We start from the raw sequence: 27,487 nt of genomic DNA on the forward strand, positions 1-27,487 counted from the left end.
TGACCATTTCGGACTGGGCCAAGGAGAAACTTCTTCACTCAGAAGGTTGTAAATCTTTGGAATTCTCTACCCGTTAAGCTTTGGAAGCCCTGTCAATGAGTATATTTAAGATTGAGACTGATAGATTTTTGGACATTAAAGAAATCAAGGGATAAAAGAATAGGCTGAAGTCAATGAAGAAGTGCAATCTTTCTTATGTTCTCACGAACAGTCCAATTCCCCCTGTTGGAGCAATAGCATAGATGCATTTAGTGGAAGCTAGGTAGGTGTACGAGGGAGAAAGGAAGAGAAGCTGATGCTGATAGGGTGAGATGAAGTAGGGTGGGAGGAAACTCATGTGAAGCAGAGACACCAGCAAGGAGCAGTTGGGCCGAATGGCCTGTTTCTGTGCTGTACATTATATATAATGCATAACTTTATTTAAAACATTTTGTCTAAAGTAAGAACTAGGACATCTGAACATATGAACTAGGAGCAGGAATAGGCCACTCTGCCCTTTAAGCCTGCCCTGCTATTCAATTATATCATGGCTGATCTGAATGTAATCTCCCGCCAACACCCCCCCCCCCCCCCCCCCCCCGATAAACTTTCACCCCCTTGTTAATCAAGAATCTATCTGTCTCTGCCTTAAAAATATTCAAAGACTCTGCTTCCACCACCTTTTGAGGAAGAGAGTTCCAAAGACTCACGACCCTCTGAGAAAAATTTCTCCTCATCTCTGTCTTAAATGAGCGACCCCTTATTTTTATACAGTGACCCCTAGTTCTAGATTCTCCCACAAGAGGAAACATCCCCTCCACATCCACCCTGTCAAAACCCCTCAGGATCTTAAAGATTTCAATGAAGTCGCCTCTTGCTCTTCTAAACTCCAGTGGATACAAGCTTAACCTGTCCACCCTTTCCACATAAGACCATTCCAGGTGTTAGTCTAGTTAACCTTCTCTGAACCGCTTCTAACGCATTGACATCTTTCCTTAAATAAGTCGACCAATACTAAGGTACTCCAGATGTGGTCTGCACAATTGAATCATAACCCCCCCTACTTTTGTATTCAATTCCCCTCACAATAAATGACAACACTCTATTAGCTTTCCTAATTTCTTGCTGTACCTGCATACTAACCTTTTGTGATTCATGCACTAGGACACCCAGATCCCTCTGAATCTCAGAGCTCTGCAATCTCTCACTGTTTAGATAATATGCTTCTTTTTTTATTCTTCCTTCCAAAATGGACAATTTCACATTTGTCCACATTATACTCTAGGTCTTTGCCCACTCACTTAACCTATCTATGTCACTTTGTAAACTCTTTACGTCCTCTTCACAATTTACTTTCCTACCTATCTTTGTGTCATCAGCAAATTTAGCAACCATTCCTTCAGCCCCTTCATCCAAGTCATTTATATAAATTGTAAACTGTTGAGGCCCCAGTACTGATCACTGTGGTACATCACTCATCACATCCTGCCAACCAGAAAAAGACCCATTCATGCCAACTCTCTGCTTCCTGTTAGCTAGCCAATCTTCTATCCATGCCAATATGTTACCCCCTATACCATGAGCTTTTATTTTCCACAATAACCTTTGATGTGGCACCTTATCAAATACCTTCTGGAAATCTAAGTACAGTACATCCCCTTTACCCACAGCACATGTGGCTCCTTCAAAGAACTCCAAAAAATTGGTTAAACATGATTTCCCTTTCACAAAACATGTTGACTCTGCCTGATTACCTTAAACATTTCCAAGGGCTCTGCTATAACATCTTTAGCGATAGCTTCTAATATTTGCCCTATGATAGATGTTAAACTAACTGGCCTTTGGTTTCCTACTTTCTGTCTCTCTTCCTTTTTGAATAAAAGAGTTATGCTTGCTATTTTGCAATCTAATGGCAACTTCCCCGAATCTAGGGAATAGGAGCAGTAGATAACCATACAGCCCCTCAAGCCAGCTCCACCAATCAATATGATCATAGCTGATCTACATGTATGCTAAACAGCAGAAGTTGAACACTATAGTCAGAAATAAGCGATCCCACAACCAGCTCAGTTTTGAAACCTTCAGCTAATTCCCAGCATCAGTGTTCTTTATTAGAGGAGAGTTCCCGATTTCCACTACCCTTTGTGTGAAGAAGTGCCTCCTAACATCACCCCTGAACAGGTCTAAGCTCCGCAGTCCTGCTACATCCGGTCACGAATGTTGGTGGACGATTCAACAACCAACTGGAGGAGGAGGCTCCACAAACATTCCCATCCCCAATGATGAGAGAGCCCGGCACATGAATGTAAAAGACAAAGCTGAAGTATTTGCAACAATCTTCAGCCAGAAATGCCGAGTGGATGATCCATCTTGGTCTCCTCCTGATGTCCCCAGCATCATTGAAGATAGTCAAGAGTGTGTGGGGTTCTCTTCCCCAGAAAGTAGTGCAGGTTGTGTTTTTGGGTTTATTCAAGTCAGAGTTAGACAGATTTTTGTTAGGCAAGGGAGTCAAGGGTTATGGGGGGGCAAATAGGAAAGTGGCATTGAGACCATAAACAGATCACAATTTTACTGAATGGTGGAGCAGGCTTGAGGGGCCAAATGGCCTACTCCTGCCCCTATGTTCCTATGCTCTTCCTAAGACATGTGCTCCAGAACGAGCTGTGCCCCTAGCCAAGCTGTTCCAGTACAGCTACAATTCAGGCATGTACCCAACAGTGAGGAAAATTGACCAAGTATGTCCTGTGCATAAAAAGCAGGACAAATCCAACCCGACCAATTACCGCCCCATCAATCTGCTCTCAATCATCAGTAAAGTGATGGAAGGGATCAGCGACAGTGCTATCAAGTGGCAGTTATACAGCAATAAACTGCTCACTGATGCTCAGTTTAGGTTCTACCAAAGCCACTTGGCTGCTGATCTCATTACAAACTTAGTCAAAACATGGACAAAAGAGCTGAACTCCAGAGGTGAGGGGAGGGTGACTGCCCTTGACATCAAGGCAGCATTTGACCAAGTGTAGAATCAAGGAGCCCTAGCAAAACTGCAGTCAATGGGAATCAGAGGGTAAACTCTCCACTGGTTGGAATCATACCCAGCACAAAGAAGCATAGTTGTGGTTGATGGTGGTCATTCATCTCAGTCCCAGGACATCACTGCAGGAGTCCCTCAGGGTAGTGTCCTGAACCCAACCATCTTCAGCTGCTTCATCAATGACTTTCTTTCCATCATAAGATCAGAAGTTGGGATGTTCACTGATGTTGGCAGCATTCAGTTCCATTTGAAATTCCTCAGATACTAAAACAGTCCATACCCCTGTTGCAGCAATATCTGGACAACATTCAGGCTTGGTTTGAAACTGGCAAGTAACATGCGTGCCACACAATTGCCAGGCAATGACCATTTCTAATAGAAGTGAGTCTAACCTTGACATTCATCACCATTACCATCACTGAACCCCCCACCATCAACATCCTGGGGGTCATCATTGATCAGAAACTTTGTGGACCAGCCAAATGAACTTTGCCCTTTAGAAGGTAGTGGTGAGCCATCTTCTTGAACTGCTGCCGACCATCTAGGTTAGGTACATAACTATGTTGCCAGGGAGGGAGTCCCAGGATTTTCATCCATCTACAAGGCACAAGTCAGAGTGTGATGGAATATCCCCCACTTGCCTGGATGAGTGCAGCTCTAACAACACTCAGAAAGCTCAACAACCTCCAGGACAAAGCAGATTGGCATTCCACCCACCACATTAAACATTACTTCCTCCAACACCGACACACAGTGGCAGCAGTGTGTACCATATACAAGATGCACTGCAGCAACTCAACAAGGGTTCTTCAACAGCACCTTCCAAACCTGTGACCTCTAACACCTCGACGGATAAGGGCAGCAGGAACATGGGAACACCAGCAACTGCAAGTTCGCCTCCAAGCCACTCACCATCCTGACTTGGAAATATATCGCCGTTCCTTCGCTGGGTCAAAATCCTGGAACTCCCCAACAGCACTGTGGGCGCAGTGATTCAAGAAGGCGGCTCACCACCACCAGCTCCAGGGCAATTAGGGATGGGCAATCCCAGGGCAGTAACACCCACATCCTCTGCAATAACAATAATCTAACCTAGTGCTAGGCGAGGTGGGGTGGCGATATGGAAAAATTGCATGAGGAAACAGAAAGGAGTGAAGAGGTGAAGGAATGTGAGAAAGCAAATGTGTTCAGGATGGCTCTCTGGGGGATCAGGATACTTATAATCCAACAAACGGAGAACCAAATGCTGGATCTAATTCTCGGATGTGAAGTTAGCAGAGTGAGGGACTATACTGAAAATGGCAATGCTGTGGAGTTGCGTACGTGGGTTTTCAAAGATGTTTCAACGATAAAACAAGTGGTTTCCATCCTGCAGACTAGATGACTATTTATTTTTATACAAGAAGTACGTCTTTGGGATCTTGCTGTGCAAAAAATGGCTGCAGCATTCAGCTGTCCAGTCACTGTGACTGTAGATCATCTGGGGTATTGCTGAGAGGGGTGCTATGACAATGCTTTGGACTTGCGAGTCCTTGTTCTGTGGTGTGAAATTAAAAAGAAAATAAAAGCGGCCAGCTGGGTTAATAAAAAGACGCTGCAGTTTACAGCATTTGCTCACTGTGGACAGTCTTGGCACATGCCAGACTATTTTCCCTATGCACCAGCCGCAGTCTGCACCCACAATCCATGGGCTTGAGCCCAGGGCAGAACCGCTATAATACTGAAATTACCTTCATGGTTTCCTGGTGGCCTTTTGGTACTTGACAGCGTAATAAAAACAAAATAGATTGGAAATCTTCTTGAGAGAGATTTTCACTGATGTCCATCAGCAGCTGCCTAGGTTACAGAGAGAGAGAGAGAGAGGTACTAAGCGTCAGTTAGTTACCCTGAACATATCAGCAGTGCATTGCCCTGAATCCCAGTAATAATTAAATAAGTAATGGAAAGGGGGCTGAAATATAAACAGGCAGAAGTTATGTTACAGATATAATAGCCTTGGTCATTCAGTTCTGAGCACTGAAGAAATACATAATGGCCTTGGAAGGGGTGCCTCACAGATTCACCAGTCATACCAGTGTGTCATAAAGCTATTAATGTATATATTATCAGAAAATATTTTTCTTTTAAAATAGAGGTTCAGTCTATGTGTGTGTCTTAATTGGATTAAAGCCAGCTCGTCTGGATGCTTTGATATGTAAGGAAGGTAGAGTGCATTTGCATTTTTTGAATAGAGCATTCAAGAAGTGGGGTGAAATCTGGCACCTAGCTAGCAGAGACCAAGCAATATGTTTATATTGCTAATAACATTGGTACTGTGAAAGGGGTTTTATTGTTAGAAGAGGTGGATTCAAAGAGGCTGGTGATACAATGAGAATTTACATTCAGTGAGCTATGCTGGGTGTAAGGATAGCAGTTTTTGTGTGTGTGCAGGGCAGAGGCAATGTGAGATCAAAGCAGCTGTAAACCTCCAATTGTCTCCACAGGGACCAAAGTGAAAGGAACCTCATTTTGAATTCGCAGGGTGAAAATGCTTTGCCTGGTGTCTGGTTAAGTCTGTGGGTTGCTGTTGCCTCAATGGAGATTAGTTTGGGAATTTGTTAAAAGTTATGATCGTAGTAATTTGTAGCCATGTGTACGTGCTTAACTTGTGTAAATTAATAAAATGTTCCATTTAGTTTAATATAAAACCTCTCGAGAACTGGCGGTCTGATTCCTGAATTTAGAGTTGCCTCTCAAACATACCACTTAAAATTATAGGTTATGACAGTTGTTTAAAGTTTTCCTCTGGGATTTTTAAATAACTCAGCTGCACCAACTGCTGGGTCATAACACAGTGCTAAAAGGGTTAAATTGTGACGATAGGTTGCATAGACTAGGCTCATATTCCATTGAGTATATAAGATTAAGGGGTGATCGAATCTTGAAGGATGAACAGGATTGGCAGATAAACATTCCAGGACTTAGATGTTTCAGGCAGGATAGAGTGGGATATAGAAGAGGTGGGGGAGTTGCACTGCTGGTTAAGGGGAATATCACAGCTGTACAACAGGAAGACACCTCGGTGGGCTCATGCAGTGAGGCAATATGGGTAGAGCTCCAGAATAGGAAGGGAGCAGTCACAATGTTGGGGGTTTACTATAGGCCTCCCCATTGCCGGCGGGAGATTGAGGAACAGTTATGTAGGCAGATTTTGGAAAGATGTAAAAGCAATAGGGTTGTTGTGGTGGGTGATTTTAACTTTCCCTATATTGACTGGGAATCACTTAGTGCTAGGGGTTTGGATGGTGCAGAATTTGTAAGGTGCACCCAGGAGGGCTTCCTGAGACAATATGTAGATAGTCCAACTAGGGAAGGGGCAATACTGGACCTGGTATTAGGGAATGAACCAGGCCAGGTGGTCGAAGTTTCAGTAGGGGAGCATTTCGGGAAAAGTGACCATAATTCAGCAAGTTGCAGGGTACTGATGGATAAGAATAACAGGAGTCCTCGGGTTAAGGTGCTTAATTGGGGGAAGGCTAATTATAACAATATTAGGCAGGAACTGAGGAATCTAGACTGGAGGCGGATGTTTGAGGGCAAATCAACAACTGACATGTGGGAGGCTTTCAAAAGTCAGTTGATAAGAATTCAGGACCGGTATGTTCCTGCTAGGATGAAGGATAAGCCTGGCAAGTTTCAGGAACCTTGGATAACGAAGGATTTTGTGAGATTAGTCAAAAAGAAAAGGGAAGCATTTGTAAGGGCTAAAAGGCTGGGATCAGATGAAGCCCGTGGAGAATATAAAGAAAGTAGGAAGAAACTTAAGCAAGGAGTCAGCAGGGCTAAAAGGAGTCATGAAAAGTCACGGGCAACCAGGATTAAGGAAAATCCCAAGGCCTTTTATACATACGTAAAAAGCAAGAGGGTAGACAGGGAAAGGGAATCTGTGTGTGGAGCCAGAAGAAATGGGAGAGATACTAAATGAATACTTCTCATCAGTATTCACCAAAGAGAAGAACTTAGCGGTCAATTTGTCTGGGGAAGAGTGTGTAGATAACCTGGATCATGTTGAGATCAAAAAAGAGGTGTTAGGCGTCTTGAAGAATATTAAGGTGGATAAGTCCCCAGGGCCAGATGGGATCTACCCCAGAGTACTGAGGGAGGTAAAGGAGGAGATTGCTGGGGCCTTGACAGAAATCTTTGTATCCTCACTGGCTACGGGTGAGGTCCCAGAGGACTGGAGAATGGCCAATGTTGTTCCATTGTTTAAGAAGGGTAGCAGGGATAATCCAGGAAATTACAGGCTGGTGAGCCTTACGTCAGTGGTAGGGAAGTTATTGGAGAAGATTCTTCGTGACAAGATTTACTACCATTTGGAAGCAAATGGGCGTATTAGTGAGAGGCAGCATGATTTTGTGAAGGGGAGGTCGTGTCTCACTAACTTGATTGAGTTTTTCGAGAAAGTGACAAAGATGATCGACGATGGAAGGGCAGTGAATGTTATATACATGGATTTCAGTAAGGCCTTCGACAAGGTCCCTCATGGCAGACTGGTGCAGAAGGTAGAGTCGCACAGGATCAGAGGTGAGCTGGCAAGATGGATACAGAATTGGCTTGGTCATAGAAGACAGAGGGTAGCAGTGGAAGGGTGCTTTTCTGAATGGAGAGCTGTGACTAGTGGAGTTCCACAGGGATCAGTGCTGGGACCTTTGCTGTTTGTAGTATACATAAATGATTTGGAGGAAAATGTAACTGGGCTAATTAGTAAGTTTGCAGACGACACTAAGGTTGGAGGAGTTGCAGATAGTGAAGAGGATTGTCAAAGGATACAATGAGATATAGATCGGTTGGAGACTTGGGCAGAGAAATGGCAGATGGAGTTTAATCCGGACAAATGCGAGGTAATGCATTTTGGAAGGTCTAATACAGGCAGGAATTATACAGTAAATGGCAGAACCCTTAAGTGCATTGACGGGCAGAGGGATCTGTGTGTACAGGTCCACAGGTCGCTAAAAGTGGCAACGCAGGTGGATAAGGTAGTCAGGAAGGCATATGGCATGCTTGCCCTCATCGGCAGGGGTATTGAGTATAAAAGCTGGGAAGTCATGCTGCAGCTGTATAGAACCTTGGTTAGGCCACACTTGGAATATTGCGTGCAATTCTGCTCGCCACATTACCAGAAGGATATGGAGGCATTGGAGAGGGTGCAGAGGAGGTTTACCAGGATGCTGCCTGGTCTGGAGGTTATTAGCCATGAGGAGAGGTTGGAGAAACTCGGATTGTTCTCACTAGAGCAATGGAGATTGAGGGGCAACTTGATAGAAGTTTACAAAATTATGAGTGGCATGGACAGAGTAGATAGTCAGAAGCTTTTTCCCAGGGTGGAAGAGTCAATTACTAGGGGACACAGATTTAAGGTGAGAGGAGAAAACTATAGAGGAGATGTGCGGGGCAAGTTTTTTACGCAGATAGTGAAGAGAATTTCAAAGGATACAATGAGATATAGATCAGTTGGAGACTTGGGCGGAAAAATGGCAGATGGAGTTTAATCCGGACAATCTGGAATTCTCTGCCAGGTGGTGGTGGAAGCAGGTACGATAGTGGTGTTTAAGAGGCAGCTTGACAAATACATGAATAGGATGGGAATAGAGGGATACGGACCCCGGAGGTGCAGAAGGTTTTAGTTGACGGGCAATATGATCGGCGCAGGCTTGGAGGGCTGAAGGGCCTGTTCCTGTGCTGTACTTTTCTTTGTTCTTTGAATTAAGACGTTTAAGACGATTAATAGAGTTAATAGAGTAGATGGAGAGAAACTACTTCCTCTGGTGGGAGTCCATAACAAGGGGGCAGGACCCTAAAATCCGAACCGGGCCTTTCAGGGGAAGCACTTCCCATGTGAAGGATAGTGGAAATCTGGAATTCTCTCCCTCCAAAAACACTTCTGGGGCTGAGGATCAGCTTTGCCAAGGGAATTAAGGAAAATAGACCCAAGACAGGTAGATGGAGTCAAGATACAGATGAGCCATGGTCTGACTAAATGGTGGAACAGACTCGAGGGGCGGAATGGGCAATGCCTGTTCCAATGGACAGATCGATGTCCAGATTGGTGCCAAGCTCTGTGAACCAGATGAGTCACTAACATTGCAGCCACCTTGACAATCAGGTGCCACCGAGCAGCCAAAACACGTAAAAGGTTATTGGAGCACTGTGATTTCCCATGATCGCGAGCACCATAGCCTGAAGAATAAGATTAGCTTCCGTGCTGCTGTACTTGACTTTATTCACTACACCCTGTCACGGACTGCTGCAAACAACTGCTTTGTACAGCTGCCATTGGAACACTATCTGCTATATCCTGGGGAGCAGGAGCTCGATAATGTACATATAAACTAGGAGCAGCAGTGGGCCATTTGACCCTTCGAGCTGCTCCACCATTTGATAAGATCACAGCTGATCCAATTGTGACCTCAACTCCACTTTCCTGTCTACCCCATATACCCTTTGACTGCCTTGTCAATCAAGAAACTATCTAACTTAGCCTTAAAAATATTCAATTACCCTGTCTCCTGCTTTCTGGGAAAGGGAATTCCACAAACCAATGGCCCTCAGAAAATATATCTCTCCACTTCGTCTTAAACGGGAGACCCCTTATTTTTAAACTGAGTGCCCTAGTTCTAGTCTCTTCAGGGGGAAACACCCTCTCTGCATCCATCCTGTCAAGACCCCTCAGGATCTTATATGTTTCAATAAGATCACCTCTCAGTCTTCTAAACTCCAATAGATACAGGCCCAATCTGTCCTATCTTTCCTGAGGATAACCCCCCCTCATCAAGGATCAGTTGAATGAACCTTCTCTGAACTGCTTCTGCTGCAATTATGTCCCTTCTTCAGTAAGGAGACCAAATAGGTGGGAAAAATAGAATCCATCCCATTATTCAGAGATTGGTTTTACCTGTATAAAGAAATGTATCCATGACCACTGTTCAAACTTCTCTCAAAACACACCGGATCAACCTTCAATTTTTTCAGAAGATCAAATCTCCTTATTCGGTAAAGCAGTTCAGTGAGGAGCTCGACCCTGAGCAGGTTCTGCTTGCTCAGGATCTCGAAGAGGTCTTTCACTTCCCCAGTGGCTGAACAATCTTTGAGAACATCCAGGCACAAAAACACTAAGGTGGCACTTTCATCTTGAGACAGTTCACCTGCTATTTGCAAAGCCAATGGTCTGATGTCCTTGTCGCATTGGTTGAACATCATTGAAGGATGAAGCAAGCAGCTCGAAGTGTTTCTTACAGGAAGCTAGGATTCCACCAGCTGATGACCTCGTGCTGTGACCTCATCGCAGATGACGCCCCCAACTTCTTCTTTCCAACACCAAATGAAACCCTGAGACCTAAACGAGGAGATGAACATCAGTGAACTAACCACAAATGCTTTTTGGTTTAGAACACTCCAAATGTTGTGAGACTTACCCCAGGACGAAGGGGGAAAACCCCAGGTTTTATTCTACAGCTGTGCTGGCTCAGCTGCTCTCAGGTATGGCTACATTTCAGCATCTGCAGGCCAGAGCACCCAGCTCATTAAAGCCTCAGTCACATGGCGGACACTCATTGTAGAGACATAGCCAGGATTAATGATCACAGGTCAATTGGCACCCATAGATTCCCAGCAAGTGTCAGCAACAAAGCAGTATAACACCAGCAAGAGAATATATTAAGCTTTTAAATTCTAGTTCAGAATATTTAATGGACAGTGTAAAGGGAGCTTTACTCTGTATCTAACCCCGTGCTGTACCTGTCCTGGGAGTGTTTGATGGGGACAGTGTACAGGGAGCTTTACTCTGAATCTAACCCCGTGCTGTACCTGTCCTGGGAGTATTTGACGGAGACAGTGTAGAGGGAGATTTACACTGTATCTAACTCCGTGCTGTACCTGTCCTGGGAGTGTTTGATGTGACAGTGTAGAGGGAACTTTACTCTGTATCTAACGCCGTGCTGTACCTGTCCTGGGAGTGTTTGATGGGGACAGTGTAGAGGGAGCTTTACTCTGTATCTAACCCCATGCTGTACCTGTCCTGGGAGTGTTTGATGGGGACAGTGTAGAGGGAGCTTTACTCTGTATCTAACCCCGTGCTGTACCTGTCCTGGGAGTGTTTGATGGGGACAGTGTAGAGGGAGTTCTACTCTGTATCTAACCCCGTGCTGTACCTGTCCTGGGAGTATGGGGACGGTGTAGAGGGAGATTTACTCTGTACCTAACCCCATGCTGTACCTGTCCTGGGAGTGTTTTATGGGGACAGTGTAGAGGGAGCTTTACTCTGTGTTTAACATATGACAATTAGATAACATTTTGTTAATACTTAACCATTTTCTATTATTCAGTTCTCCCTCCCCGTCTAATATCTAGTAGCGTTTCAATCAATCCCCCCTCCCATCTAATATTCTGTATCCTTGTTTCGATAACTCTCTACACCCCTCCACATCTCCCTTACCCCCCCCATCTCCCAATATCCTGTACCCGGTTTCAGTAAATTCCCTACATCTCTGCCCCAGTTTTCCTCTCCCTCTAATACCTCTAACACCACTCCCCTGTTTTGCTCCTTTTTCTTAGTGTCTGAATGAGATGTTTCATTTCCTCATTGATCCATTTTGGAGTTGTTTATTTTGTCCTCATTAATATTCAGTGTAGTTGTTTATCCTCTTTATTCTGTAGAACAATTTTAATTTGGCCCTGCTCTCCCTCTCAGTAATGACCCTTATTGGTTTCAGCTCATCCCTTGGACCTTTGCCCCATCACAATCCTACCTCCCTGCTGGTGCTGATGTATAGCCACATTCTACTCACCGACTCCCAATGTTGCATTACCCCTGTAAGGATGTCCGCTCTCCCCACCACATGTGTGAACCGGCTGTCAATAGGAGGCCCTCCCCCTTTGCGTCTGATACCCAGTTAAAAGGGAAACCCACGCCTGGAGGACAAAGAGAGATTCAATTTAACCGGTTTACGCTGAAGATGGGGAACGACGGGCGCGGACTACCTGAGGAGTTCAGAGCTCCTGGTGCTGAACTTGCAGCCTCAGCTCTTCCCATTCCTCTGCAGTCTGTATATATTCCTTACCTCCATTCTACACAGTAAATGCTCACCAACCTTTTCCAACAAGCCCCATCCTCCCAAGATAATTACCAGTACTTAGGAGACACGGCACAGAAAAGCCATTTAGCCCATCAGTCTATGCTGGTGTTTATGCTGCACTCAAGAAGACACTGAAAGCATTGTAATAATAGTAGAAAATCAAGGGGCAAAAAGGAGGGAGGGATTGAAAACAATCAATGTCACTACAGAAAAAGTCCAAGGGACATGAGGCTGACAAGTCTCCAAGAGCCGATAGTCTACATCCTAGAGTTGTTCTTATTCGTTCATGGCATGTGGGTGTTACGGGCTGGGCCAGCATTTATTGCCCAGCCCTAATTGCCCTTGTTTAGAGGGCAACTAAGAGTCAACCACATTACTGTGGGCATGGAGTCACATGAAGGCCCTAAAAGACATAACCGGCAATGGTTTCGGGGTCACCATTAGACATTTTAATTTATTTTTAAAAATTGAATTTTTAACTTTTTTAAATTGAATTTAAATTCCGCCATCTGCCGTGGTGGGATTCGAACCCCGGTCCCCAGAGCATTACCCCTGGGTCTCTGGATCATTAGTCCAGCGACGATACCACCACACATCACCCCCTTCCCCACCCCAGGCTATTCGGCCCCTCATGATCTGTCCATGAAGTCTCTCCCTTACCCCTCACCCTCACCCCCACCTCTCCCTCCCCATTCCTCCCCTCTCCCTCTCCCTACCCTGTCCCCCCTACCCCCCCTCCCCTCATCCCTCGGCCCTTCCCTCCCCTCTCCCCATCCTTCCCCCTCCCCCCACCACCCCTTCCCTCCCCTCTCCCCATCCTTCCCCCTCCCCCCACCACCCCTTCCCTCCCCTCTCCCCATCCCTCTCCCTTCCCTCCCCTCCCCCTCCCCCCCACCACCCCTTCCCTCCCCTCCCCCATCCCTCCCCCTCCCCCCCACCACCCCTTCCCTCCCCTCCCCCATCCCTCCCCCTCCCCACCACCACCCCCCCATCCCTTTCCCTCCACCCCCCCAACCTTTCCCTCCCCCTCCACCCCCCACCCTATCCCTCACCCCTTCCACCCGACCCTAACCCTTCCCCCCCTCACGCCTACCCTATCCCTCACCCCTTCCACCCGACCCTAACCCTTCCCCCCCTCACGCCTACCCTATCCCTCACCCCCTCCCCTCCCCCATCGCAGTGAACTGATTCTAGGGTTTCCACCTCCCCTGATGGGAATAGGAGGCCATTCGGCCCCTCAATCCTGTTCTGTCTCTATCCGGACTCTGACTCCATCCGCCCACCCTCTGTCCCTGGCTCTAATTCTAAGGTCATTACCCCTTATTCCGGGCTCCTCCCGCCGGTTCCTACCCCATCACCTCCTTCAGTCACCATAACCCCCACCGCCCCACACCCCCGCGTCTCTCTCCGGGGGCGGGGGGGGGGGAACGGGCCCAGTCTCTGTGGTAACAACACAAAATGCCGGGCCCAGCCCCAGCCCCAGCCCCCGGCCTCCGCTCCCCGGGCCCGGGCCCAGGCCCATCCCCAGCCCCAGGCCTCCCGGCCCCGGCCCCAGGCCTCGGCTTCCGCTCCCCGGCCCATCCCCAGCCCCAGGCCTCCCCGCCCCGGCCCCGGCCCCGGGCCTCGGCCTCCGCTCCCCGGCCCATCCCCAGCCCCAGGCCTCCCCGCCCCGGCCCAGCCCCCAGGCTCGGCCCAGCCCCCGGGCCTCGGCCTCCGCTCCCTGGCCCTCGCCCTGGCCCTGGCCCCGGCCCCAGGCCTCGGCCTCCGCTCCCCGGCCCATCCCCAGCCCCAGGCCTCCCCGCCCCGGCCCTGGCCCCGGCCTCGGCCTCGGCCTCGGCCTCCGCTCCCCGGCCCATCCCCAGCCCCAGGCCTCCCCGCCCCGGCCCTGGCCCCGGCCCTGGCCCCAGGCCCCGGCCTCGGCCTCGGCCTCCGCTCCTGCGGTGAGGTGATCGCGGGGCTGGGTGGTGGTTCTGTGAGCGGCCTCTCCCGCCCTCCGAGGCCAGACCCCGACCTCACCCCGATCCTCGGCTCCGACCCTCCACCTGCCGGAGAAAGTGAAAACGAAAGTTTCCCTTCAGGGGCCGGGGGCCGGGGGCCGAGTCCCAGCTGCTGGGCGCTGCGCCCGGAGTCCAGGAGCAGCGGGGCCTGGAACCCGGGACACAGACATCAAATACCCCCTCACCCTAAATACCCCCAACCCCTCACCCCATATACCCCCTCACCCTAAATACCCCCAACCCCTCACCCCATATACCCCCTCACCCTAAATACCCCCAACCCCTCACCCCATATACCCCCTCACCCCATATACCCCCTCACCCCATATACCCCCTCACCCTAAATACCCCCAACCCCTCACCCCATATACCCCCTCACCCTAAATACCCCCAACCCCTCACCCCATATACCCCCTCACCCCATATACCCCCTCACCCTAAATACCCCCAACCCCTCACCCCATATACCCCCTCACCCTAAATACCCCCAACCCCTCACCCCATATACCCCCTCACCCCATATACCCCCTCACCCTAAATACCCCCAACCCCTCACCCCATATACCCCCTCACCCCATATACCCCCTCACCCTAAATACCCCCATATACCCCCTCACCCTAAATACCCCCAACCCCTCACCCCATATACCCCCTCACCCCATATACCCCCTCACCCTAAATACCCCCATATACCCCCTCACCCTAAATACCCCCAACCCCTCACCCCATATACCCCCTCACCCCATATACCCCCTCACCCTAAATACCCCCATATACCCCCTCACCCTAAATACCCCCATATACCCCCTCACCCTAAATACCCCCAACCCCTCACCCCATATACCCCCTCACCCTAAATACCCCCAACCCCTCACCCCATATACCCCCTCACCCTATATACCCCCTCACCCCATATACCCCCTCACCCCATATACCCCCTCACCCTAAATACCCCCAACCCCTCACCCCATATACCCCCTCACCCCATATACCCCTCACCCTAAATACCCCCATATACCCCCTCACCCTAAATACCCCCAACCCCTCACCCCATATACCCCCTCACCCCATATACCCACGCCCCTCACCCCATATTCCCCCTCACCCCATATACCCCCTCCCCTAAATACCCCTCATCCCATATACCCCCTCCCTTAAATATCCCTCATCCCATATACCCCCTCCCCCTAAATACACCCAAACCTTCACCCCATATACCCCCTCACCCATATAACCCCTCACCCCATATACCCCCTCACCCCACATACCCATGCCCCTCACCCCATATTCCCCTCCCCTCACCCCATATACCCCCTCCCTTAAATACCCCAACCCCTCACCCCATATACCCCCCCTCCAAATACCCGTACACCCAAAACCTGCTCCCCAAAGATCCCCTCACCCCAAATACCCACTTCCCCAATACCCCCTCCCTCATATACCCTCTTCTCCCAATACATCCCCAATCTCCCACATGCCCCTTCCACATATGCCTCATATTTCTCCAATATTTCCTCACCTCCTCCATTTACTTCCCATCCCCCTCCCCCACATATCCTTCTCCCACATATACCCTCCTCTACTCCCCCACCTTCCTCTCCCCTCATATCCTCCTTTCCCCCCCAACCCCTCTCCAATCAGCAGTCTGATTATGCTACTGGGCTAATAATCCAGCAGCCTGCACTGATGATCTGGAGATGTCAAATCTCAACACGGCAGTTGGGGATTTAAAGTTAATTTAATCAAATAAATCTGAAATAATATGCAAGATTTAATAATGGTGACCATTATTGTTAAAACAATAATCTGGTTCGCTAATGTCCTTTACCCAGTCTGACCCATATGTGAATCCTGACCTCCAGCAATGTGAGTGACTCTTAACTGCCCCTCTGACAAACACCTCAGCTGTATCAAACCTCTACAAGGAACAAGAATTAAACTGGATGGACCACCCAAGATCAGCTTCAACACCATACACATCAGAGCACACCCTGCCCAGTTGACCCAGAAAAGCTCCTTTCACTAACTGGGGACTTGTACCAAAATTGGGAGAGTAAAGCAACACAAAACTAAAAATACCTGGAAAAACTCAGCAGGTCTGACAGCATCTGCGGAGAGGAACACAGTTAATGCTTCGAGTCCGAATGACTCTTCAACAGAACTAAGTAAAAATAGAAAAGAGGTGAAATATAAGCTGGTTTAAGGGTGGGTGGGACAGGTAGAGCTGGATAGATGGCCAGTGATAGTTGGAGATAACCAAAAGATGTCATAGACACAAAGAGGTGTTGAAGGCGGTGATATTATCTAAGGAACGTGCTAATAAGCGACATTAAGGGTAGAAAGCAGGATGAGCAAGGTACAGATAGCCCCGGGGTGGGGGGGAAGTGATCAAAATAGGCTAAAAGGTAGAGATAAAACAATGGATGGAAATACATTTAAAAATAATGGAAATAGGTGGGAAAAGAAAAATCTATATAAATTATTGGGGGGAAAAAAGGGAATGGGGATGGAGGAGAGATCAAGATCTAAAATTGTTGAACTCAATATTCAGTCTGGACGGGCTGTAAAGTGCCTAGTCGGAAGATGAGGTGCTGCTCCTCCAGTTTGTGTTGAGCTTTACTGGAACAATGCAGCAGGCCAAGGACGGACATGTGGGCATGAGAGCAGGGTGGAGTGTTGAAATGGCAAGCGACAGGGAGATCTGGGTCATGCTTGCGGACAGACCGAAGGTGTTCTGCAAAGCGGTCACCCAGTCTGTGTTTGGTCTCTCCAATGTAGAGGAAACCGCATTGGGAGCAACGAATGCAGCAGACTAAATTGAGGGAATTGCAAGTGAAATGCTGCTTCAGATTTTTCTTTTCCCACCTATTTCCATTATTTTTAAATGTATTTCCATCCATTGTTTTATTTCTACCTTTTAGCCTATTTCGATCCCTTCCCCCCACCCCACCACCACTAGGACTATCTGTACCTTGCTTGTCCTACTTTCTACCCTAATGTCACTTATTAGCACATTTCTTAGATAATATCACCACCTTCAACACCTTTGTTTATGACATATTTTGGCTATCTCCAACTATCACTGGCCCTCTATCCAGCTCTACCTGTCCCATCCCCCCCCCCCCCCCCCCCCCCCTTAAACCAGCTTATATTTCACCTTTTCTCTATTTTTACTTAGTTCTGTTGAAGAGTCATACAGACTCGAAACGTTGACTGTGCTCCTCTCTACAGATGCTGTCAGACCTGCTGAGTTTTTCCAGGTATTATTTTTGTTTTGGATTTCCAGCATCCGCAATTTTTTGCCTTTATCTTAAGAGTAAAGCAACAACCTGGCACAGTCATCCTCACCAAATAATACCTTACAGCAAATGTCCGAGCCTCTTCCATCACTTTTCCTGGCTATGTCCTGTCCCACTGGCAGAACAGACCCACCAGGTGTGGTGCACAGTCAGGAGGGAGTGGCAGTGCTGGTCCTCAGAATTGACTCTGTACCTCCATGAAGTCGAATGGCTTCAAGTTTAACCCTTGACTCCCATGTAGATCAAAAATCTGCTTAACTCAGACTTGAATATATTCAATGACCCAGTCTCCGCTGCTCTCTGGGGAGAATTACAAAGACTAACAATCCTCAGAGAAGAAATTCCTCCTCATCTCAGTCTTGAAACCCTTAGTTTTAAACTGTGTCCCTTAGTTCTAGATGCCCCATGTGAGAACATCCTCTCAGCATCTACCCTATCAAGTCCCTTAGAATCTTATATGTTTTAACAAGATCACCTCTCACTCTTCTAAACTCCAAAGAGTAAAGGCCAACCTGCTCAACCTTTCCTCATAACACAATCCCTTCATTTCAGGACTCAAGCTAGTGAACCTTCTCTGAACTGCTTCCAATGCAAGTATATCCCTTCTTAAATAAGGAGTCCAAACCTGTACACTACTTCAGGTGCAGTCTCACCAATACTCTGTACAGTTGTAGCAAGACTTACCTACTTTTATATTCCACCCCACCTTCACCGCCCCCCTTGTAATAAAGGTCAACATTCCATTTGCCTTCCTAATTACTTGCTGTACCTGCATGCTAGTTATTTGGGATTCATGTACAAGGACACCCAGATTCCTCTGTACACAGCATTCTGTAGTCTCTCTCCATTTCAGTAATACTCGATCTTTCTTCCTGCCAAAGTGGCCAACCTCACATTTTCCCACATTATACTCCATCTGCCAATTTTTGCCTACACACTTAATCTGTCTATATCCCTTTGAAGATTCCTTGTATTCTTCTCATAACTTGCTTTTCTATCATGTATTGTCCACAAATTTGGTTACAATACTGTCTGCCCCTTCATTCAAGTCATTAATATAGATTGTAAGTAGTTGAGGCCCCAGCATTGATCTGTGGCACACCACTAGTTTGCCAACTTGAAATTGACCCATTTTTTCCTCCAACTTTCTCATTCAATCATATAACTGATTTCTACCTCAACTCCATTTACTTGCTTTTGTTCCAACATTGTGGTGGCCAGGCTTTCTCACTCGAGGGGATAAAATTCCATTAATTCCTTACCTAGGTGACCTTAGGGTCACTGTTCCTACACCACAGTCACCACTTTCGGCCAGTCAGGTTAATCCAAGCAACTGCAAAGAGGTAATGAGGCCCCTTCAGTCAACCCTGTACTTCACTTCATTGTGCACAGGGAGCAGGATCAGAAGCTCCTGCGGATACCTGCTTCCACTCAATAACCTAGCACATGGGTTACTTTCACCTCACTGATTCGCACCAAAGGTTAACGTGGGTGTGGCCACATTGTTCTTCCAAATCCTGAGCATTATTTTCTTCCTTCTCTCATCCAACAGACTAGACATCTTGTAGCCACAATTACTGATGCACTTATGAAACTCCCATAGTCAATCCACTGATGCAGAACTGAGAAGCACTCAAGTTAGCAGAATAACTGGTTTATGTGGTAAAGGGGAATTCCATTAAAGTGAAATAGGAAACTTGCAAAGATGCCTTCAACATTGTAACAGTGTGTTTAAAAATTGCATTTGTCTTCCTGCAGTGACTGAGCAGATTAATGAACCACACAGATCAGAAAGCCATCAGCACAAGTGGCCTTGGGGTGTATAATTGGCCTTAATGCCCCCTACTTGTGGACATTGGGTAACAATAGCAGGGACAGCAATGGCCAATACAAAACAGGAGTGTCAAACGATTGATAGGAAGCAAAGCACGGGGATCAGTGACTAAAAAATTGGACAAAAATTTTAAGAGTTTCTTAACCGGGGTGGGGGGGGAGAGAAGATGGAAAGGCAGAGAGGCTAAGAAGGTGGAAAGGCAGAGAGGCTAAGAAGGTGGAAAGGCAGAGAGGCTAAGAAGGTGGAAAGGCAGAGAGGCTAAGAAGGTGGAAAGGCAGAGAGGCTAAGAAGGTGGAAAGGCAGAGAGGCTAAGAAGGTGGAAAGGCAGAGAGGCTAAGAAGGTGGAAAGGCAGAGAGGCTAAGAAGGTGGAAAGGCAGAGAGGCTTACAGCGGGAATTAAGGCCCAGATGGCTAAACACGGAGTTGAAGGTAAACGGGGGTGGACGAGAATTGGAGGGGTGCAGAGATCTTGGCGAGTTGTAAGGCTCAAAGGGATTAGAGATAGGGAGGGGTGATCCAATAGAAGAATCTGAACACAAGAATGAGATATTTATAAAAGGTGCCTTCAGGGACTTAAATTCAATGTAGGTCAGTAAGCACAGGGTGATGGGTGAATGGAACTTGATGCATGTCAGGAAATAGGCAGCTCTGGGTGAACTGAAATTTATGTAGGGTGGGAGATGGGAGGCTGGGCAGGTGAGCATTGGAATAGTTGAGTCTGAAGGTGACAAAGGCACGGATGAAGGTTTCAGCAGCAGATGAACTGAGACAGGGACAGAAATGGGTGATGTTCTGGAGATGGAAGTACGTAGTCTTAGTGCTGGGGAGGATTTGAAGCAGGAAGCTCATCCCATGGTCAAATAGAATACTGACGTTGTAAACAGCCTGGTCAGTGGCTACAGAGAGGTGGAGGCAGTGACATGGACTGAAGACAATGGCCTCAAGTCTCCGAAATGTTTAACTGAAGGAATTGGCAGCTCGTCCAGTACCGGACGTTGGACAAGTGGCTCTGACAACATAGTGCAGGGTTGAGAGAGGTGGTGCTAAGGTATAGCTGGCTATCAGCAGTGTGTATGTGGAACCTGACTCATCTTTGGATGACATCACCGAGGGGCAGCACAAAAATGAGAAACAGAAGAGGGCTAAGGACACATCCTGGAGCAGCAGTGGCAATGGTGCAGTTCCCTCTCATTAAACAAGAACGAGCACCTGGAACAGCTATCGGATAGTCACCAGCTGCAGAAGAAAACAGTTAATAGGAAACAAAATCAATGGAGAAAAAACTTCGAAAGAAACATGATTAAGATCACAGATATTGATTCAATAGATTATTTTATTCTATACAGATGTTTACTTCTCATCTGATACACTAGTTACAGCCCACCCAAAGTGGAAAAATGGGGAAATGCTGAAAGTTCCACAGAATTTCAATGCTCTCAGTTTTCATTCTCTAGTGATGTCCTCCATTCTTCTTGGGAGAAAATAGTGCATATTCAACACCCAAAGCCACAACAAAAGCTGCAAATCCCCACTTGAAGCCTCGAAAGAAGATATCGCTGAAGGCAATTGGTTTAGCAAAGCCTCCACTGAACCGCCAGGCCTCATTGCTGTGAAGATACAAGGCAACAACGAAAACGGTTAAAGGATTGGCTATGAACTCTCGTCAATCCTGGCATAACTCTACCAAATACTCATGCACTTCCTTCGAGCAACTGATGGACAGGCTCCCAATAGCAACCGAAGGCCTAATGCTGGTGGGACTGATAACAATAGACGCCTGAAGGAAAAGTCCCAGGAAGGGGAGGGTCGATCGAGAGGACTGTGCAGTCGGAAGGGAGAGCTGGTGGGGAAAGCATAGCTGCAAACAGTCTGGTTCAGCCTCGGACAGTCGCCAGGGAAGCGGGTGGAGCTGGAGGCTAGGGAACAGAGTTTGTGGTGGGGACTGAAAACAACGGCTTCAGTCTTTGCAATATTTAGCTCGAGGAATACTTTGCTGTCCTGGATATCGGACAAGCTGCCTGACAATTGAGAGACAGAAAAGAGCTCGATAGGGGCGGGGGTGAAGGAGAGCTGGGTGTCATCAACATACATGTGGAACAGGAGGAGATGATTCAACTGCTCAAATCTGTTCGGCATTCAATCAAGAACATTTCTGATCGGTACCTCAACTCCACTTACCCAGTTTTGCACTATATCCTCTGACACCCTTACATACAAATGAAATCTATCTACTCCAATCTTGAAAACTTCAATTCAGCCTCTTGGAGGAGTGAGTTCCCGATTTCCACACCCTTTGTGAAAAAGTACTTCCTCATTTCATTCCTAAATTAAGCAGAGCTCTGATTTCAAAGTTACTTCCCCTTGTTGTGGATTCTGACTAAGAGGAAACAGTTTCTCCTCATTGACTCGATAGAATCCTTTTAACACTTTGAACTCCTCAATGAGATTATCCCTCAACCTCCCAAATTCAAGGGAAATACAAACCAAGTTTATGAAGCCTGTCCTCTAACCCCTTTAGTGCTGGGTATCATTCTAGTGAATCTGCACCGTGCACCTCGCTGAGGTCAATATGTCCTTCTTGAGGTGTGGTATCCAGAACTGAGCGCAGTTACTCCAGATGGAGTCTAATCAAACCTGCCTACAGCCTAGGCTCCACACAGTATGATCCCCCTGCTTAAACTGCTCATGGTTTAGTCATGCAGACAGGGTGTCCTGGCCCAACAGACTATCTCCCAGTGCCAAAGTGGCTTGTGAGCAGTCAGTGGCTGCAGCACGTGGCCACTTTTTTTGAATTCACAGGTTTTGACATTCTGGGCCTGGGTCAGCGAGGTGGCGATCGGACAATTGGGCTTAGACAGACCTGGCCCTGCCAGGAAGAAAATCAATCTGTCTGGAATCGTTTCTCAGAGGTCACCTTTATCGCCGAAGTTTTATCTCAAACATTAAAAAGATTCAGCTAGTGCGATGTCTTCTGCCTCTTCTGAATTTTCCACTGTGGCACTCCCACATCCCACCAACGGGGAGTAACGGTCTCACACACAGCTCCCGTGCTTGCATCGTACAAAGCTGCTCCATTCTTCCCCAATTGGAGGACAGACAATAACAATCACTGTGTCCCCAGAGTCTTTGTGACTATCAGGGGCCTCTTTGGCCTCTGCCAAATTAGCTGATCCCAGCAAGTGCGGTCTTAGGAATGTTCAACTGGTCAAACCACCTGCCCAAGAAGGGGGAAGATCATTTGGGGGTCCCCACTCCTGGTGGCTGTCCAGCGGCCCTGTGGTTGAAAGCTTGAATATCAGGTGAGGTCAACAGTGACTTTGGCGATGACTCCCCAAAATGGACAGTTGGTCGAGGCTCATCTGAGTGAGACGCCAAAGTGTGCTGATGGAATAATTCACTGCTTTCAGGACTGGAAACTTAGCTTGTCCATAAACCTCCCCTGGAGAGAGACTCAATCAAACTCTCAATCTGCTCGAACTGGCAGAGATACTGCAACCAAGGCTGGTCAGTACGTGCTACCAGGAATAGGAACAGCCACAAATGCTCAAAGCAGCCCAGTAACCAGCATCTCGGCTACCTCCAAATGTTCCAACAAAATTTCAGCATTGATACAGCCAATAAGAATCTAGAAGCACGGACGCCATCCAGGACAAAGCAGCCCAAGTGATCGGCATCTCATCCACCACACTAAACATTCACTCTCTCCACCACTGGCGCACTGTGGCAGCAGCGTATATCACATGCACTGCAGCAACTCGCCGAGGCTCCTTCGACAGCACCTCCCAAACCCCAGACCTCTACCACCTAGAAGGACAAGGGCAACAGATGCATGGGAACACCACCAACTGCAAGATACCCTCCAAGCCACACACAATCCTGCCTTGGGAATATATCGCCGTTCCTTCACTGTCACGGGTCAAAATCCTGGATCTTCCTCCCTAGCAGCACTGTGGGTGTACCTACACCATATGGACTGCAGCAGTTCAAGGCAGTGGCTCACCACCATCTTCTCAAGAGCAAATAGGGATGGGCAACAAAATGCTGGCCTTGCCAGTGACGCCCACATCCCGTGAAAAAAGTTAATTAAAAAATCTAAAAGCCAGAGAACTTATGCTAAACTTGAATGGAACCTCAGTTAGACCACACTTATGGAGTACCGAGCAGATTTCTGGTCTCCATGTTATAAGGACATAGGGACTCTGGAGAAGGTGAAAAAGAGATCTGCAGGGATGATAGCAGAAACGAGGAATTACAACCATCAAGAAAGACTGAACAGGATGGGGCTGTTTCCTCTAGAAAAAAAAAGGCTGTAGGGGTGACCTGACAGAGGTCTTTAAAATTCTGAAAGGTTTTCATTGGATAACTGTAGTGATGTTTCCACTTGTGTAACACTAAGGATCATAAATATAAGATAGTCAGCAATAAATCCAGGTGAGAATTGAGAAGAAACGTCTTTACCCAGAGAATGGCGAGAATGTGGAACTCACTCCCTTTTAATGGGAAGCTTGATGAGCTCAAGGGAGAAGGGAATAAAAGGATGTGCTGATAGAGTTACATGAAGTAGTGTAGGAGAAGGCTCATGTGGAGCATAAACAGTGGGGCTGACCAGTTTTTTGCCATAGAGGGAGTGCAACGAAGATTCACTAAACCAATTCCTGGGATGTAGGGATTGTCCTATAAGGAAAGTTAAATAGACTGGGCCTTTATTCTCCGGAGTTTAGAAGAATGAGAGGTGGTCTAATTCAAACGTTCAAAATTCTTACAGGGCTCAACAGGCTAGATGCAGGAAAGATGCTTCCCTTGGCTGGGGGGATGGGGTGGCTTAGGGGACACAGTCTCAGAGTATGAAACAGGCCACTTAGGACTGGAATGAGGAGGGATTTCTTCACTCAGAGGGTGGTGAATCTTTGGAATTCTCTATCCCAGAGGGCTGAGGAGGCTCAGTCATCAAGTATGTTCAAGACAGAGGTCAATTGATTTCTACATAATAAAAGCATTAAGGGCTACGAGGATAGTGCAGAAAAATGGTGTTGAAGTAGATGATCAGCCATGATCTCATTGAATGGTGGAGCGGGTTCGAAGGGCTGAATGGCCTACTCCTGCTCCTATTTCTTATGTTCTTATGTAAAAGAAAGTCTTGTATTGATATGTTACTTTTCACCATCTCAAAACACTCTACAGCTAGTGAAGCATCTTTGAAGCTTAGTCCCTGTTGTAATGTAGGAAACACAGCAGTTAATTTGTGCACAGTCAGATCCCACAAAGGGCAATGAGATAATGCTTTCTTCATGATGTCAACTGAAGGGTAAACATTGGCCAGGAAGAACTCCCCTGCTCTTCTTCAATATAGTGCTGGGGGGCCTTTTACATCCATCCAAGGGTGCAGATGGGGCCTCAGTTTAACATCTCATCTGAAAGACAGTGCCTCCGACAATGCAGTACTGCACTGGGAGAATTGGCCTGGATAAGGAGTGGGACTGAATCCACAACCTGGAACTCAGACGATTTCGAATCAGAGACAGAATAACAGAATCTCTACAATGCAGGAGGCAGCCATTCAGCCCATCGAGTCAGCACTGGCTCTCTGAAAGAGCCTTATCCCCTAGCCTTGCACACTCTTTCTTTTCAGATAGCAATCTAACTCCTTTTGAATACCTCGATCGAACCTGCCTCCACCACCCTCTCAGGAAGTTCATTCCAGACTCCAACCACCCTCTGGGTGAAAACATTTTTCCTCACATCGCTTTTACTCCTTTTGCCAATTATTTTGAATCTGTGCCCTGTGGTTCTTGATGCTCTCTCGAGTGGGAACAGTTTCACAGAGAGCTACCCCACTAAGCCAGGGGTGACACACTGTGCAGTGTGTTCTTCATTTTTATGGGATGTGGGCGTCACTGACAAGGTCAGGATTTGTTGCCCATCCCTATTTGCCCTTGGACTCAGTGGCTTGCTAGACCCTTTCAAAGACAGTTAACGGTCCAGCACATTGCTGTGGGTCGGGAGATCAGAAGCTACCGGCAGGAGGGCTTCCAACTCCAGCTCCTGGGACAGGTCCCCCTAACCCAGGCCCAGGCCCAGGGCGCCCTACCCCTACCCCTACCCCTACCCCTACCCCAGGCCCAGGTCCCCCTACCCCAGGCCCAGGCACCCCTACCCCAGGCCCAGCCCCAGGCCCCGGTCCCCCTACCCCAGGCCCCGGTCCCCCTACCCCAGGCCCAGGGCGCCCTACCCCTACCCCAGACCCAGGACAAAGATCCCGACCACAGCCTCTCTGAGTCACCCACCGAGCCCAGGGGTCCCTCAGACCCCGCCGCCGCAGCCGCTCCTCCACAGCCTCCAGCGGGGTCCCCTGCGTCCTCCAGATCCGGGAATCCGGCAGCTCCTGTCCGGACCCCATGATGAGAATGACCTCCAGATGACCCGGAAGCACCGCCCCCTGCACCAGATCACTTCCGGTTGGCAGTCCGCGCCTGCCCACTGGGAGCTACTTATTCAACGGGCATGGTATTGGATATAGGGAATGGGATTGGGGATAGGGAATAGGATTGGGAATGGTATTGAATATAAGGAATGGGATTGGGGATAGGGATTGGGATTGGGGATAAGGAATGTGATTGGGAATGGGATTGGATGTAGGGAGTGGGATTGGGGATAGGGAATGTGATTGGGAATGGTATTGGATATAGGGAATGGGATTGGGGATAAGGAATGTGATTGGGAATGATATTGGATGTAGGGAATGGGATTGGGAATGGTATTAGATGTATAGAATGGGATTGGGGATAAGGAATGTGATTGAGATTGAGGATAAGGAATGTGATTGGGAATGGGATTGGGGATAGGGAGTGGGATTGGGAATGGTATTGGATATAAGGAATGGGATTGGGGATAGGGAATGGGATTGGGAATGGTATTGGATATAGGGAATGGGATTGGGGATCGGGAATGGGATAGGGACATGGAATGGGTTTGGAAATTGTCATTGGGAATGGAATTTGAATAGAGAAGGGAATGGGAGCAGGAATAGGCAAGGAATTGAAATAGTGACAGGGAATGGGATTGGGAATGGTATTGGATATAGGGAATGGGATTGGGGATAAGGAATGTGATTGGGAATGATATTGGATATAGGGAATGGGATTGGGGATAGGGAATGGGATTGGGTATCGGGAATGGGATAGGGACATGGAATGGGTTTGGAAATTGTCATTGGGAATGGAATTTGAATAGAGAAGGGAATGGGAGCAGGAATAGGTCAAGGAATTGAAATAGTGACAGGGAATGGGATTGGGAAAGGGTTGGCACAGTACTACAAAGTCCACTAATGCTGAGGTGTTCCCAGTTCTCTATATCCCTCCAGTGATCGTCATCTTTTATCCTGTAATCGATTCTACATATCCTCCTAGATCTTCACACACTCCATCAGTGCGTTCACTCCGACCTTCAAATGGATTCTGGGTTCCATTTTCCTGCTGCTCCTGCCTCTGAACTTGGACAACAGTTTGGCAATACTCCACGCTGACTCCAGCCACCTATGTCAACATTAATTCATTATGAGACTTAGGATTTTAACTCTGTGCTCTCTCCTATTGTCTCCTCTCTATTCCCTGTTCACTGCTACAATGTATACGAACATACAAGCTAGAAACAGGAGTAAGCCACTTGTCCCTTCAAGCCTGAAAATCATGGCTGATCTGATTGTAACCTCCTGCCTACCCCTGATAATGTTTCATCCCCTTGTTAATCAAGAATCTATCTGGCTCTGCCTTAAAAATATTCAAAGACTTGGCTGCCACTGCCTTTCGAGGAAGAGAGTTCCAAAGACTCACTGTCCTCTAAAGGAATGAGGGCAGAGTTGGCTGGAGTAAACAGGGTTAGAGTTAGATTTAGCAGAAAAGACGGTTGATGAACAATAGCAGACATTTAAGAAAATAGTTCATGACTCACAACAAAGATATATCCCAGTGAGGAAGAAGGATTCTAGGAAGGGGATAAACTAACCACGGTTAACAAAGGAAGTTAAGGACAGTATCAAATTGAAAGAAAAATCATACAATGTGGCAAAGATTAGTGGTAAACCAGAGGATTAGGAAAGTTTTAAAGACCAGTAAAAGATGATCAAAAAATAAATAAAGAGGGAGAAAATAAATTTTGAGGGTAAACCAGCAAATAACATAAAAACAGACAGTAAGAGCTTCTTTAAATATATAAGTGAAGAGAGAGTCCAAAGTGCA

At 47.4% G+C, this 27,487-nt stretch overlaps 1 protein-coding gene across 10 annotated transcripts in view; it reads right to left on the reverse strand.

Moving 5' to 3' along the window:
* LOC121284829 (CASP8 and FADD-like apoptosis regulator) overlaps nucleotides 1-25,668 on the reverse strand; it is a 46,175-nt gene extending 20,507 nt beyond the window's left edge. The window contains exons 1-6 of one of the 10 annotated variants that reach the window (XM_041200592.1): nucleotides 25,538-25,668; nucleotides 20,463-20,489; nucleotides 11,836-11,959; nucleotides 10,465-10,548; nucleotides 9,945-10,385; nucleotides 4,744-4,849 (exon numbers count right to left, since the gene is read on the reverse strand). In XM_041200592.1, the coding sequence (XP_041056526.1) occupies nucleotides 4,744-4,849; nucleotides 9,945-10,249 (411 nt within the window). In that variant the 5' untranslated portion in view covers nucleotides 10,250-10,385; nucleotides 10,465-10,548; nucleotides 11,836-11,959; nucleotides 20,463-20,489; nucleotides 25,538-25,668. Of the gene's footprint in view, nucleotides 1-4,743; nucleotides 4,850-9,944; nucleotides 10,386-10,464; nucleotides 10,851-11,835; nucleotides 12,591-12,673; nucleotides 12,697-13,440; nucleotides 13,527-14,139; nucleotides 14,273-18,681; nucleotides 18,825-20,462; nucleotides 20,490-25,537 lie in introns of those variants that run through there. The other 9 variants (XM_041200591.1, XM_041200594.1, XM_041200587.1 and 6 more) reach the window with 9 other exon arrangements.
* Nucleotides 25,669-27,487: the final 1,819 nt, after the last annotated feature.

The sequence above is a fragment of the Carcharodon carcharias genome, chromosome 12, assembly GCF_017639515.1.
Source record: "Carcharodon carcharias isolate sCarCar2 chromosome 12, sCarCar2.pri, whole genome shotgun sequence".
Classification (NCBI taxonomy): Eukaryota; Metazoa; Chordata; class Chondrichthyes; order Lamniformes; family Lamnidae; genus Carcharodon; species Carcharodon carcharias.